This window comes from Protopterus annectens, chromosome 11.part0 (genome assembly GCF_019279795.1).
Source record: "Protopterus annectens isolate FY-2018-M chromosome 11.part0, PAN1.0, whole genome shotgun sequence".
Classification (NCBI taxonomy): domain Eukaryota; kingdom Metazoa; phylum Chordata; order Ceratodontiformes; family Protopteridae; genus Protopterus; species Protopterus annectens.
This window is the reverse complement of record NC_056745.1, coordinates 1,374,931,894-1,374,948,001: the sequence shown is the minus strand read 5'-3', so window position 1 is coordinate 1,374,948,001 and position 16,108 is coordinate 1,374,931,894. Positions and strand designations below refer to the sequence as shown.

General features: G+C 38.4%; 1 protein-coding gene across 1 annotated transcript in view; it reads right to left on the bottom strand.

The window, feature by feature from the left end:
* LOC122815075 overlaps positions 1-16,108 on the bottom strand; it is a 3,014,144-nt gene that overhangs the window by 1,792,023 nt on the left and 1,206,013 nt on the right. The window contains exon 66 of the mRNA XM_044087319.1: positions 7,063-7,098. Coding sequence (XP_043943254.1) covers positions 7,063-7,098 — 36 coding nt within the window. The remainder of the gene's footprint in view (positions 1-7,062; positions 7,099-16,108) is intronic.

Genomic DNA, 16,108 nt, shown 5'->3' with positions numbered 1-16,108 from the left:
CACTGACCATTACAAGCCCATAAGACCTCTAATTAATAAAATGTCAATGCTCAAGACAACTAACTGATCCAAAAACTATATTATTAATAAAATAAATGGGCTGACTAAACTCAATGTCTCCACCAACTGCCATTGAGGAACAGTGTCCTTTTCACCCACAATAATTATCTAACATCTCTCTTACCTTGCCGTGTTAAAGCTATCCCTTGAACCTTTCCAATGTTCATCTCTAAACTTCACCCGTATCATCACAAATCTGCAAACCATCTGAATGCAATCTGTAATCATCTGCACCAACTGTCTTCATCTTCATCACTTAACTCTATTCTCATATCAGTGGAACAGTGATCGTTCATCAAATCATGATATGGATAAAAAGATAACAGCACATGCTGTCACCATTGCCTTCATAACACCACCACTGGTCTCCATCCCATCCAAATGCACCTATAAGTTACTGAAATTTTGGGTTTAAGCAGCTCTCGCAGTCCATGTCAAGTCTCTTGTCACCCAAATTGTGGCTGTAGCTGCTTCCTGCATGTCATGGATGTGTTACCTCTTCAGTCATCTCTGAAAAGTTCTCCTCAGCCTCCTCTAGAGCTTGGCTTTACCATTTGATGTCCATTCTTCCTGGCTACTTCAGTCTCAACTTCTTTACTCACTTTTCTTGAAGGAAGAAACAATCTTTGAATGGATCCCCTCAAGAAGACTCCACCATTACCTTATCAGTGTCTTTCTTAACACATACACTTCGTATCCTGATGGGTAGCTAGTAACTTCTACCTCAGACTATTTCATACAAGTCCCATACTGACTATCTTCACCAAATATCATAAAGTTCTGTTGTCTCCCATCCCTTCCTTATACTTCCATATCGGATCACTTAACTCAGCTGATGTCAGACATCATGTACCTCTTAGGACACACTAATGGCTTCCTAATATATCTGGGTGGAGTGTATGCACTCTTGCTACATTACTCACAGTGTAATTGTGTACAAAAGTTTGATCACTGGCCTCCCCATGTAACAGATTGCCTGAAGTATGCATACTTTCTGCTCTATACTGTAGCAGAAAAGTATTCAGCTCTTTTAATTTTTTTCATAGACTTTTCTCAGCCACTGACATCCCCTCTGTAATACTGCCTGCTTCTCCAACCATTCTCCAGCCCTGTAAATATATAGCTTTACTAAAACTGGCAAAACACTGCAGCATCCCCTCTTTGAACCAGAAGAACAAAAACAAACTCAGGAAAAACACACAAACACTCTTGCTGCAGAGACTCTGACAAAGGGCTAAACCAACACCAAAAAGTATAACAACAAGGAATAAAACAATAATTCTTGATAAGCGCTTTTGTTTTATTAACTTTAAAACTTCATCAGATCAGTCTTTAAAAATAACATTGTAAAAGATATTTCCATTCAAAAATAAGACGTGCAGGAGTGGCAATGGGTTCAGTCTGTGATGGCTTGTTCGCGAATATTGTTGTGCTGCAGTGGGAAAGAAAATTTCTTTTTAATTCTGAATTTTTTAAACCTTGTAGCCTTTACACTTGTTATCTAGATGACATATTTATTATGTGGGATTCAAGTATGGATAGGTTATCTCAATTTATTGCTTATATTAATTAAACCACTGAATTTTTAAAGTTTTCTTTTGAATTACATAAACATATTGCATTTTTGGACATCTGGTAAGTACTAACTAATTATACAATTATATATATATTTATAGATTGTTTTTAGGGTTCTTGTACACAGACCTGAAGAAGTCTAGAAGGACGAAAGTGATCTTTGTTAACAATAGGTTATGAAAATATAAATTGATTTTACATGCAAAATGTATATGTATATATTTATATACATTTTTTGATTGCCAAATGAACTAAGGTTGATATATTTCCAGCCATGTAGTATATTGTCTTGGATAAAATCACATACTTAATAATCTACTTAATAATCTGGTTAAATAAGAGGTACCGCATCATTATAAATGTTATTTAAAGTATATAAGGGTTCTATATTATTATGATAGCTACCAAGTAGGGCAGGACCAGCTTGAATGTCACACTGATGGGGGAAGGGATGTGAATTTAACATGTGTACCAATAACACTTTGTTTTACAGCCAGATAAACCACTCCCATGCCTGGTAAAAAGTACATATACATATACATATATATATATATTTATAAAGCTTGTGAGGAAATTATTACTCTATTTTTGTTTTACTTGGATCGCTTGTCTGTGTACTTAATAAAGGATTTTCGACTGGAAACAGACTGCCTGCCTTGCTTGGATTACTTTCAAATACTTAGTAATACTATACAATTATATATTTTCTATTATTATTTTTTGTTTTGTTTTGACTTAAGACGAGTTTAAGTTCGCTACTTCTACTACTATTGTCTGATCTGATTACTATACAGTGATTAACTAGAAATAAATGGACTGAAAATCTTCCACACAGAGAAGTTTCTTACACTGTTTTGTTTTTGGACCCACTTCACTTTAGTGGGTTGTTTTGAGACTTTGGGGATACCTTGGAGATTACTTGATTTTGTTAATCGAAGATTTTTTTCTCAGATATATCGCTAACCCACTTTCTCAAATGGGTACTTGCACTTTATTAGTTTGCATTCATCTTTACAGAAACACACTGTAGTTAAAGGTAAATTTGTTAGGGCAGCGTACATGGTTTCAGAGTTTGAAAACATTTTAGATGAATGTAAATTAATAAAGAATATGTTTTTAGCACATGAGTACCCAGTTCCTTTTATCAACCAACTTATGTATGAGGTCATAAATAATAAGGAAAGTGGGTTTTATTTACCTATTTTAAATTATGGTGAAATTTGTAAAAGAGATCTTGTTTGTGGTACAGATGTTGAAGTTTTTACACTATGAACACCTAAATGGTGTTAACTTATCAAGTACATGTGAGATTAACACTTCCTTTAAAGTCCCTTCATTCACTTGTTCTTTGATTACCTAATATAATGCTGATAGTTCTATGTTGAGAAGGATTATTGAGAAAATAATTGGGTTATTTTTAAAGGTGATAAGCAGCTTTTAGATAGCCTTGGGGATAAACCCAGTATTACATATAGGAAGGCTTTTAACTTAGAAAATATACTTGACAGGTTTGATGAGCAACTTGACTCTGTAAACCTAAAAGTCCTGAACACTTTACACATGTCAAAATGCCATTGCTGTTCTGTGCATCGGTATATTTTAATATGTGAAAGTTACAAAATTAAGAATTTTAGATTTTATAATTGTAATACTGTTGTAATTATTTATGCTGCTGTTTGGCAATGTTGCTCCACCATTTATATTGGGAAAACTGAGCGTAGGCTTAGAGACTGTATTAATGAATATGCCTATGATGTGAAGCTAGGCATATTGTGAAAGAACCAAGACACAATTTTAAATTTGGGATTACTGCAAAATTAAATAGAAATGAACAAAGCGGAGCATGGTCACTGCAGTTAGAGAAGCTCAGGTTATATTGGCAGTTATTAGTAAACGCTAATAACTCACCTGGATTAAATGATCAAGTGTCAATAAGTTGCTTGTTAAAATTAAAAACTTTAGATAGATAAATAAGTATTTTTAAAATTTTATCCTTTAATTTTCAATCTTTAATGTTTTATTTGCAAAATGTATTTGAATATGTTTCACACACATATATATATATATATATATATATATATATATATATATATATATATATATACTTAGTTTTTATTAGATGTGTCTTTAAATTGGTAAAGTTACTGGGGGTGTAGTAGTATGTCTATCTTGTTTAAACTATAAATATTTTTCTCTTATTTTTGAAAATTGACCTGATGAAATTTTAAAGTTAATAAAACAAAATCACTTATCAAGAAGTATTATTGTGTTATTCCTTGTTATTATAGTTTTTGGTGTTGGTTTAGCCCTTTGTAAGAGTCTCTGCAGCAAGAGTGTGTGTGTTTTTTTTCTGAGCATCCCCTCTTCCCATTTAACCCAATGCACTCTGTCCTCTTGTAAATCCAGCACCTGCTCTTTGGAACAATTACTCTTGAAACTGTTTGCATACAGCTCATAGAGTTTTGTCCCTCTGTCTCTCCTTGAGTCTACAATCCTGATATTCTCATAGTGTGACCTGTTTTCAATGTTATCCTGACTGCATTGTTACCAGAGTATATTTTCTCATAACTATGCCATATTACTGTAACAGTTCTTCCTACACTCTGTAGAATAGAAATATATACTCTCTGCCCCTCTGCAACAGCTGGAAACTTTTCCTGCTCATGTCAGACCACAAATATTTTTTGCAGAGGACCCCACTGTCTCTAGAAGCATCAAATTTCAAAAATAGTGTCAAGGTTATTATTCATTTTTACTGTAGCTTTCATCAGTGTGCCACATGAGTGCTACAACTTCAACATTTCGCTGTGTGCCACAGTAGTGGTGTCACGGAAGCATTCCTCTACAGAATGCATTAGTGCCAGCACTCACCACTGGGACATTTTAGGAGAAATAGGATGCAATATTTTCATTAACGTCTCTCTCCCCTCTCATCCCACTCAAAATTTCACTTATGCCTGTACCTAAGTGAAAATTATGAAGTAAGGATGTTATCTTAACTGCAGCTCTTCATTCGCCATCAGTAATAATCACACTTAAACATTTACGCTCATTGTGCAGCATCTCTTTTTAATATGATTTGTTTCATAGGTTATGACTAAAAAGTGTACTATCCTAGTTATCAGAGAAATAAACAAACCCCTTCCTCACTCAAAAGTGAACTGAAGTTGATTCACAGTCCGGTGCTTTGGGCCAGCCCACCAGTAGTGGATCTCCACGAATCTCTATAACACCTGTCACTGCACAACATATTTCTATACATGGCAAGTTTAGCATTAAACAAACAGAAGTGAAGCATTTTTTTGCTTTATACCTGCTGTGGTCCAACTAGCCATAATCTCCTTACCAGTCATGCTAGCTTGGTGCAAAAACTCCAACATTTGCTAGGGATATTTCTCACAAAAATGAATGAATGGAAAAACATCAACAACAGAGGTGTCTTGTGTCCCAATACTGCAAGCAAGTTTTTCTTTTCTTACTTACCCCAAAATAACCAGTGTTCAGTATCTCTACAAAACTGTGCTACAGGACTATATCAGGAATGGGTACTATTTCAGGAATGGGTACTATATCAGGAATGGGTCTGCCCATGGTCAGAAGGTGTGAAGCATTCTCTACAGTCACAAAATAGAATGGGGGTTCTATTTTTCATTTTCTTGAGCTGGCAATCCATTATCTGAGTTAAGGTCACGTAAGGAAAGAGTTATCCACTATTTGGTCAAGGTAGGAGCAACAGCTAGTTTTAGAGCAATGTTATGCAAAGAGCACCATGCAGATGGCATTACATTACAGAACAACAGACCCATCATGCCCAAAAAAAAGAGAGGAGACTTTGCAAGAAAATGATGAAAGACTTATGTTGCATAGACACATTGGGTCAATGGCAGGCATAATAGGGAAAGATCTGTATAGTTATTCTTCAGATGGGATGAGTACCACAACACATGGTTTAATTCTTGGATTTATTCAATTTCTGTTTTAAGTTGTGGAACCTTTCTTTATGAAAAACATCTCAGGTAAAAGTTTTACTAATGAAATGACAAAGTCTATCACTCTCTTTGAAGCAGCATCTCAGAATGACCATATCTGATATTGCCACAGTCAGCGATATTAATAAATAGCAGAACAAGCATTCCAGCACTGTAGAGTAGAGGTTTGGGTACTGAAATAGACCTCTGATGATTTGTGCTTGATTAGTGAACAAGATGCTGCAGCAATTGGATAGTCAGATGAAAAGGGTTGGGAGTGAGAGCCAGATGAAGGCACAGAATCTCCTATCGAAATTGTTTTCAGGGAGAGACAATTTTGTTGACCCCAGAAAATAAAACACAATAAATTAATGGTTCTGTTTGATTTACTTTCCAGCATCTCATACATGCCCTCCCGCTATCGAAAGCACATAAAGTGCAACTGGACACCTTATCAGAATTATCAGAATTTTATGCATAAACAAATGGTTTTGTCATTGTTTTGTTGTATACAAGTATAGATTAAATGTTAGAGTTTTCCAAGCATACCTCTTAACATTTTAGCACAGGAATTCTGCACAAAGCCAAAAATAATGGGGGAGAAAGGCCTGCAATCAGGAAAAGATTTTAAATATCACTCTTTTAAACTTAAAAAACTGATAGAATAACAAGTTTTACATTAGTATAGATTTGCTGAAGAATATGAATTTTGAAACTAAAATATATTTAATTATTTCATGACATTAATCCTCAATGACATGCCTGAAAACAACACAGTTTGTGAAGAACATACCAAAATTATGAGACAACAAAATCTAGACATTCTGCAATTTTCGGGACAGTTTAAATGTATATCACCAAGGGTTTGCATATTATTCTGAACTGTGACTATGCATAAATCATAAGTCTATTAAACATTGTGAAAATACAGTATATGAACTGATCAAAGGCTGGTGAGCATGTATGCAATGATGCATTTTGTTATTTATTTCATTTTTAGAGAAGGAATTAGATTTGTAGCAGCTGTGTATAGATTACTGTGCCATCAAAACCAATGTGCTTGTAACACCTGCACTTTCCTTGATCTGTAATGTCCAGGCCTGTTGTGATCAGAATATTTAGCCAAGCTCACTGCCACATTGCTCACAATGCAGATTGTAAAGACTATGAGAAAGAAGATAGATCCATAGATTCAAAATGTATATAATTTATTGATCATCACAATGCAACACTGTGTGGGCAAATTTTATTGATCAAATATAATGCTCAGTCTACTTGGCCTTCTTCTTTTTACATCATTATTTTTGTAATAATAATAATAATAATAATTATTATTATTATTATTATTATTATTATTATTATAATTATTAAAACAAGGGGTGAGGACTGGATGTAGTTTGCAAATCAAAAGACCAGTGTTACCATAATACTTAAAAATGAAGTAAATTGTTTATCATACCTTTATTCCATAGAGATCAAAAAGTTTTTCTAGATCCTAAAAAAAGATCAAAGGCATTATTGTTTTGCTCTCAGCAGCAGAATGCATTGCAGAAAATATCACTACCTAATTCTAAATAATATAAATCAAAAGACAGTATGCACAAAAGGCAACATTAAACTTATTATCAAGAAGAACATTCGACCTGTAAAATTTACGACTGAACTGTAACGTGTGTGTGTGTGTGTGTGTGTGTGTGTGTGTGTGTGTGTGTGTGTGTGTGCGCGCGCGTGTTTTTTAAGTTTACACAGCAAACACTGTTTCATCTCTCAAGCTGTGCAGTGGTAATATTCTTCTGAAGATCTTAGGCTAGAAGTAAGCATTCTGAGGTCACTAAATGTTTTTCCTTATTTTTTTTTTTCCTGCATAAAGTGCATGCCCAACAGTGCCCCCTAGAGCAGAGTACATTACAGAATTATACTCTGAAGAGCATTTAGATCCCATACAAATAATAGCTGAAATTACCTAAGTTTCTTCACAGGCATGCTTAGTTCTCAATTTATATTTACTTACTGTAAATTCTCACTCATACATTCAGATCTTCTATCTAAGAAAGAATGGGCTAAGTCCTTGATCATGGAAAATAAGCAATGCTATCCAAGTGGGATCAATATAACATGTAATGATAAGTGTAGAGGGAAATTACTAAATTTGAGGATGATATCAAAAAAATTATGAAATAAACAAATGCTCAAAATGAAGCTAAAATGGAGTTAAAAGTAAATCGCCCACTTCAAAGATTGTACTGCAACAGCTTCTCATACATATTAAAATTTAATCACTAAAAGGAATTGTATGGAATAGAACATTCACAAACTACAAAAACATTTACAAAAAGGTTCTTTGGGAGTTCTGAAACTTAAGGCATGTGCATATGAAAACCAGTAAAAGCTTTAATCAGCTAACAAAATAATGTAGGGCGATACAAATGCTAAGCATTTAAAACAGAGAAAATAACTCTGATACAGTTCATGAGGATTTTCATTGTTGGCAAAACAGTAAGTTGCATTAACGTCTGAGTTTCTTTTCTACTAATTGTACAAATTAATACATTAGGTCTGAATCATAAAAAAAATGAAGTTATATAGTTACTTCCTGCATAATTAAACTATGCTCTGCAATCCATTACAAGACAGTAGACTGTTATTGGCACCTAATAAATATACCTAAAGGGGTTCACTATATATGCTTGAAAACACACAGTACCGAAGTACGGAATCCCGAGCCCATAATACTGACGTTACACAATCACAGAAGTTCATATCCCCGATGCCCAGAATACTGATTAAGTGTTGGCCATGAATACGTCCTATAGAACAGCTGTGTAGAGTTTGCAATGTCGTACAACAGCTGATGTTGCAGACATGGCTGACAAGCTTTATCATGTGCTCGGTGTCATTGGCGAAATGTATGTCATTGGCGAAATGTACGCTCGGTCAAAGTCCCAAAAAAGTAAGGATATCATAATATCAGAGGGGTATATATATCATCTACAAATAAAGTCTAATGTAAAGTGGTATTGGTGTTGCAAGTTAAAGAGGAGTAACAGTTGTAAGGAGCGTACGGTAACGGAATCACTGTCTGATGGTGAAGGACTTCTAAAGAGTATAGCACATAATCATGTCGGGGATCCACTAGAAGTGGAAAGGTACAGAGTATGCAATAGTCTCAAGAAAAAGGCAGCTATGTCTAGGGATATACCCACATTATTAGTGGATGATGCCGTAGCTTCCACGTTGTTAAGTTGTGTACCTGGTCTGCCGAATAAAAAGGCTATGTTACAGCAGATCCAACGTGTGCGCTGTAAAGCAAACCCTGCCAGACATATGCAATATATGACTGTTGCTACATTAGATTTCGGCATGTTTCTATTGCAATCAGGGGAATTTGTAATGAAACGGTCTTGAGATGCGGCGTCTGGGACACACGTACTTGTATTCAGTACATTGAATAATCTCCATGATCTGAGTGTTGCTACTATCTGGCCTATGGATGGTACATACTTTTGTAAGGGTGCTGTCTGCCGACAATTGTATAGTATCCATGGCATAGTTAAATGTTGTAGTTACAGTAGGTGTGTCCCTTTACTGTATTGTCTCATGTCCAAGAAATCGCTACATGCTTATAATATGCTATGGCACTGTGTACTACATCTCTTTGCCTCTCAGAACTTTACACTGTCGTTGCAATTTATATTGTTTGACTATGAAATTGCAGCTATAAAAAGTGTCAGGCTTAATTTCAGTAATGTGTCAGCTAAGGGATGTTTGTTTCATTTCAGCCAGAATGTCTGTCGTAAGGTTCAGCAGCTTGGGCTAGGGTCCTTGTATAATAAGGTACAACAAATAAATGAAAAGCAAACCACCAAGGGATAAATGCTCCGAAGCCAGTCAGAGTAAGTTGTAAAAATAAGTAGATAATAACACTTAGGAGCAACCCAGCACAAAATAAAGTTTCCAGCATCAGTTGAATACCAGTTAGATAGCAAAAAGTGTTGTAAGCGCTTTCGCCAAAAAAAAGGTAAGCGCTTTCGCCAAAAAAAGCCTTTTGGCGAAAACGCTTACCTATTTTATGTGCCTGTATTAAAGATACTTTATTTTATCTGGAACAATTTATTCTTGGACATTACAACACTTTTTCCTTGTATAATAGTTCACACCCATTTCAGTTAGCTGTGAAGTCTCTAATAGGTTTGGCTTTCCTAGAGGAAGAGGAGGTGATCGCAACATTCAATTAGCTCAAGGAATCATTTCCTGATGAGGGCAAGGATATTGTGAAATACTTTAGTGACTGGTATGTTTTGGGACATGTCCGTAAATTTATTACACGTTCAACCACAGTGTCACGGTGTCCCACATTGTTCCTTATACCATTTTGGAACATAGCTGAACTGAATAGGTTATTTCTGCCACATACTCAAAACTCAGTTGAGGCATGGCTTCGACATCTTAAGTTTTTGTTAGGTAACAGGGCTACAGATTTGTCAGTGCTGATGTGTTGTCTCACTAGAGAGCAAGGTAGGGTTGACAGTTTACGTGAATGTCTTGCTGCTGGATGTCCGCCATCACCAAAGTGGAGGAGGATAATCGAGAGACAAAATATGTTTCAGCATTTTCTGGCTAACAAACATGAGTATACATCCATTGAGTTTGTAAGATATATTGCTCGACTGCTAAAAATTGTAAAGCAACATATGCTGTTGTGCCATCATTTGTTTATTCACTGATTTCATTTCATGTTGTCTCTCGCACGTTTCAGGTGGTGTCTGTAGTGTATGGTTAGACTATTACAGAGTTATGTGTGTTAACTACAAGATGTTGCTGTTTGAATGTGAAAGGTGATAGTTTAAGTGGTAGTAGGCATCTATGTGTGTGCTTTGTAAAGCATTATACTTTGTCAGAATTGTTAGTTTGTTTCCCACTACATGATCGGGTGTTGCGCTAGAACTATGGATACGTCTTATTATGTTTGGCATGTCAGTGCACGTCATAGCCGTCAAAAAGTTATTTTCGGTATTCTGGGCATCGGGGATATGAACTTTCATGATTGTGTACCGTCGGTATTATGGGCTCGGGATTCCGTACTTCGGTATTGTGTGTTTTCGAGCATATGTAGTGAACCCACCTAAAGATGCTGGTTCATGCCGTTTGAAAAAAACTTTGCAAACTGTGTCTTTCACTGAGAGAAGTGAATTACTATCTGATAGGTATTGGTATTTTGGTTAGAATGCTTGATTCTACTGTCAGTATACCGGGTTTAAATCCAAGGGAAGCAAGTTCAAAACTTGAACTGAAGTAACTCAGTTGGCAGAGCATTCCACAGTAGATATAGAGGTTCTTGGTTCAATCCTGGGTTTTGGTAACATAGCCTTTGACCAAGAAAACCACAATATATAGCTACAAGAACTACAGTCTATAACTATTAAACCCAGTTCTATTTTCATGGGTGAACTAAACAACCCAACTATAGAATGGGAAACCTATACTATCATTATTGCACTAGCACAGAAATTGGACTTTGTCAATATAAATGCCAGAGAACAACTAGTCTGTGTTACCACTGGGGAATAACATCTTAAACCTTGCCCTTGCTAATATGGCAGCATCTTGCATTATACCTTGCATATCTTCATCACTTGTAAGGTCTTATCACAAGGCCATCTCTTCTGAAATAAAATTGAGTCCGGGGAACATTTCCACCCCTAGTATCTTTAAAAATTTCTGCAAGCAAAATTAGCTACTCCTAAGTGATACAGATCCATATCCCCACTAAACCCAGTTAACTTTATTGAAAATGTGGAAATATATACCACTGAACTACACTAGTATGTAAACGGATGCATAGATGTGGCTGTACGCAGTAAAAACAAGGGAGGGGCATACCACAAACACCCCCACACACACCTTGTGGAACTTTAATATCAACAAGCTTAACAATAAAATAACAAGATTATTGGCTAAAAGTAAGAAGAATAAGGCACAGAATAATAAAGCCCTCATCATTAAATTGGTGAATCTGGGAATCTTGAGGCAATGTTACAACTGCCTCATGTACACAGACAACCCTCTCCTCCTCCCAACAAATTCCAACACATGTGAGAGATGCAACCATATAGCCAAACTGGAGGCTAAGCTCTCTCAACTCAGTACTGGCATAACCAGTCAGGAGGAGAAGGAAACCACACTCACTACAATTCCAGTCTCACATAGACCTACCACGACAGCAAACCAAACACATGATCACACAAAAACATACTCGGAGGCTCTAAATAAAGATCTGCCAAGCAGCAGAGACCTCCAAAGCAGACACCCAAGCAACCACTACCCCAAAACCAAACACGTGCAACACATATCTCACAAAGCCAGTGTGCCAAACAGTCACAGCCCTTAAGACTAAACAACACACCTGATACACTTGTAATAGGTGACTCTATCATCAGGCACACTGACGTCCCGCTCACCAGGCTGAACAAGGAGAGGGTCACGGGGAGCAGCCTGTCGGGCGCTAGGATTTGCCACATAACACAAGCACTCAGGTCACTCCAAGGCAAGTACAAATATGACTCAGTCATTGTCCATGCTGGTGTGAATGACCTGAGACGTACCTCCCAGGACTACATGAAAAGAGACATAGAGGAGGTCTCTGAGCATGTAGCCCAGGCCGGTATGACCCTGACCTTGAGTAGCATCTTATCCTCACCAAGAATGATGCCACAATATGAAGACAAGATGATCAATTTCAACAATTGGCTTAAGTACTGGTGTCATTCAAAGGGGATCCAATGCCTGTCAGCTTCAGATGATATGCTCGACAAGCCACGATGCTTCGCTAGGGACAGCTTGCACCTGTCACCCCTGGGTTTTTGGATATTGGCAAAGGCTCTTGCTACCCCCATAGTGCCTTTTTTAGGCAAGGCTCAAAAGACAAACCCACCTCCATAGGTATCACAAGGGATAAGAAACTAAGAGTAATGCTACTCAATGCCAGAAGTCTAAACATCAAGATGCACACACTCTAAACTCTCCTTAGCATGGAGAACATCGATATCTGTGCAGTAACAGAAACCTGGTTCAGGGCTCCCAAGAGCACCCCAGCACTACCAGGTTATACCTCATACCATGCTTTTCGGCCCCAAAACTTGGACCGAACCACAAAAGGAGGGGGAGTATCGATATTCATCAAAGATACCCACACCTCCAGGTTGGTGGCAAAGCATGAAGCATCAGAGACTATCCATGTGCAGCTAACAGTGGGTAAAACTGCCTTCCAGTTTATAGCCTGCTACAGACCACCCTCCCAAACCCAGGAACCCCACTCAGCCTTCCTGAGAACACTGGAAAATATGAAGGTCTCTCCAAACACCATTATATTGGGCGACTTCAACTACCCAAACATAGACTGGGAGCATTACTCTAGCTCCAACACCCTAGCCCAAAGGTTCCTAGAATTTATAAACTCAAATGCTATGGAACAACTTGTTACCACTCCCACAAGAGGGGAAAACATACTGGACCTGGTCATCACCAACATGGGGACTCTATGCTCCAGACCAGAAGTGTATCCCTCACAGGTAAGATCAGACCATACACTAATCTCACTGGATATTCACATCCCGACCCCACCCCCTGCCCAGAAAACCACAGTGAAAAACATCTCTAAAGCAAATTTCACACTCCTCAAAACCGAGGTGGAATCCTTCAAAGGCCCTGGGCCTGTGAAAATACGTCCCAGACCACAGAATCCTTTATAAACACATTCTATGAACACCTTCAGGAATGCATGGATCATGTGATCACAAATAAAACCAAGACCCAATCCTCCAAAGGCAGACGTTCTGTCTGGTGGACCCCAGCCATAAACAAACTATACAACAGAAGGAGGAAGCTACTAAATGATAGAGCAAAATTCCAAAAAGGGAAGGCATTGCTGATCAGTGTTAGCAAAAAACTACGGGCACTCATAAAATTGTCTAAGGCCAGCTTCGAGAGAAAAATTGCACAGGACACTAAGGATAATCACAAGGCTTTCTTTAGTTATGTTAGGAACCTGGGTGGTAATACCCAGATATGCTCAGAATTAGTCCAAAATGACAAAAAATACACTGAACCCACAGACATTGCCAACATCCTAGCTTACAGGTTCAGCGCAACCCCCCCCCCTCCCCACCAAAAGGGCAAATATCTATCCCAGCAGAGTGCTACCCCCCTGACATCTCAGATGCTCAGGTAAGAGCCTCCCTCTCCAAAGCAAAAAACACAGCATCAATGGGACCAGACAGTGTCCTGGGCTGTGTAATACATGAACTCCAAGAAAAGCTAAATCCAAACATAAAACTACTGTTCAATCTCAGCCTTACTACAGGATATGTGCCCAAAGAGTGGCGTACAGCAACAGTGGTCCCTCTCTATAAAGGTGGTGCCTCAACGGATCCTGGAAACTATCGCCTCATAAGCCTGACTAGCTTGGTCTGCAAAGCTATGGAAAGGATCATCATGGACCTCATAAATAAAGATATTGGGGACCTACAGACACTGGATCCTACCCAGTTCGGCTTTGTTAAGGGCAGATCCTGCCTCTTAAACCTGGTTGATTTCTTTGAAACAGTCACCAAGGCCATTGACGAGGGGAAGGTGGTCCACACAGCCTACCTGGACCTCGCAAAAGCCTTCGATACAATACCCCACTTGGGCATTATAGATAAGCTCACCAGCTTAAATATAAACCCCTATGTCACTAGATGGATTGCAAACTGGCTCAAGGACAGAACCCACATGGTTAGAATTGCTGGAGGCATGTCAGACTCCAAACCAGTTACAAGTGGTGTCCCACAAGGCTCAGTCCTGGGACCTCTCTTGTTCGGTATATATTTCTCAGAGGTACAGGCCAACACGGAAGGACTGTGGCTGACCAAGTTCACAGATGACTGCAAACTGGGCGCCATAATAGACTCTCCAGCTGACACAAGCATCCTCCAAAAGGGCCTCATAGAAACAGACAACTGGTGCCAGAGCCATGGCCTCAAGCTAAATGCCAAAAAGTGTATAGTCATCCCCTTTGGCAAAAACAAAGTGCCCACAAATTACCACATAGGTGGTAATCCATTAAGTACAGAAGAAGTAATTAGGGACCTGGGGACCCAAGTTGATAGCAATCTCTCATTTGACAACCACATGGCCAAAGTGGTTAGAAAAACATTTTATATAGCCCACCTAATCATGAAGGGATTAACATCTAGATCAGGGGAGGTCATCGTGTCTCTTTACTCATCCCTCATCAAGCCCATAATTGAGTACAATGCCCCTTTTGGGATGTACCTTACCAGACACCTGCAGCAACTGGAAAAACCCCAAAAGTACCTCACCAACAGGATCAAAGGGCTCAAACAGATGCCATATGCTGCCTGGTTAAAGAAACACCAGCTCTACTCAGTGGCATACCGCCTGTTCAGAGGCGATTTGTGCCTGACATATAAAGCCATGTCCAACCTGGAATTAATGGACATGATGCACCTCAGAAAATCCAAATCCCATCGAGCTATGCGCTCGAGAGACCACCAGTGGGAGTGGGGAGCACTGAGCGGCCTGTTTGTCCCCAGAGGAGTGGTTCCAGCCAGAAACTTGTAGTCTATTGGCCATTTTGGGTCAATTCCTAGCTCTTTTCAGCCCCCTGTAATAAAGCCCGCTTTAGCAAGCTTTTTCGCTTGTATTCAACTCAGCACAGCTCCTCGTGGTGTCCTGCAGAGTTCTACAAGCAGCAGAGAGCAAAAGAGTGACTTTTTCCTGATTTAAGTATTTTTTCTGGCTTTTTGATTATTTACTGCTTAGCGACTGCATTTTCGCCTGTTTATACAGCTCTGCATTCTATTTAAACTGCTTTTGTGTTGATTAACTGTTTTGCACTTTTAAAAAAGTTATTTGTTGTTTAATTTTACCTGTAGGCTAACACACTCAAGTGCGCTAGCCGTTTAAAAGCATTTATAGCATTTACTGTCTGTTTTTCCTCTGTTTTCTGCAAAAAAGAAAAAAACAAAAAAAAAAATCTTGTTTTCCCGCCTTACTGAACTAGAATAGTCCAGTCTTCAGAGTTTGCTGATCTCTGGGCTTTGGCTTGGTTCCTGTGCTATTCCATATCCTTATTTGGATAAAGGGAAGCTTCTTTGTTCACCAGTGGGAGTGGGGAGCACTGAGCAGCCTATTTGTCCCTAGAGCAGTGGTTCCAGCCAGAAACTTGTAGTCTATTGGCCATTTTGGGTCAATTCCTAGCTCTTTTCAACCCCCTGCTATAAAGCCTGCTTTAGCGCGCTTTTGCGTGATTTAGCGCGGAGTTGCCCATAGAGCACCATCGGGCAGTGGCTACGGGCAAATGATGAAGAAAACATATATTTTTTATCTTGCCATGATTTACTACGCCTCCCAAAGCTGCCTTCAGCAAAATAAGTACTCATTCCTAATTTTATTTTGTTTTTACTCTTGTCTGCCCTCATGGGGGCAGACATGGTGATTCCTTT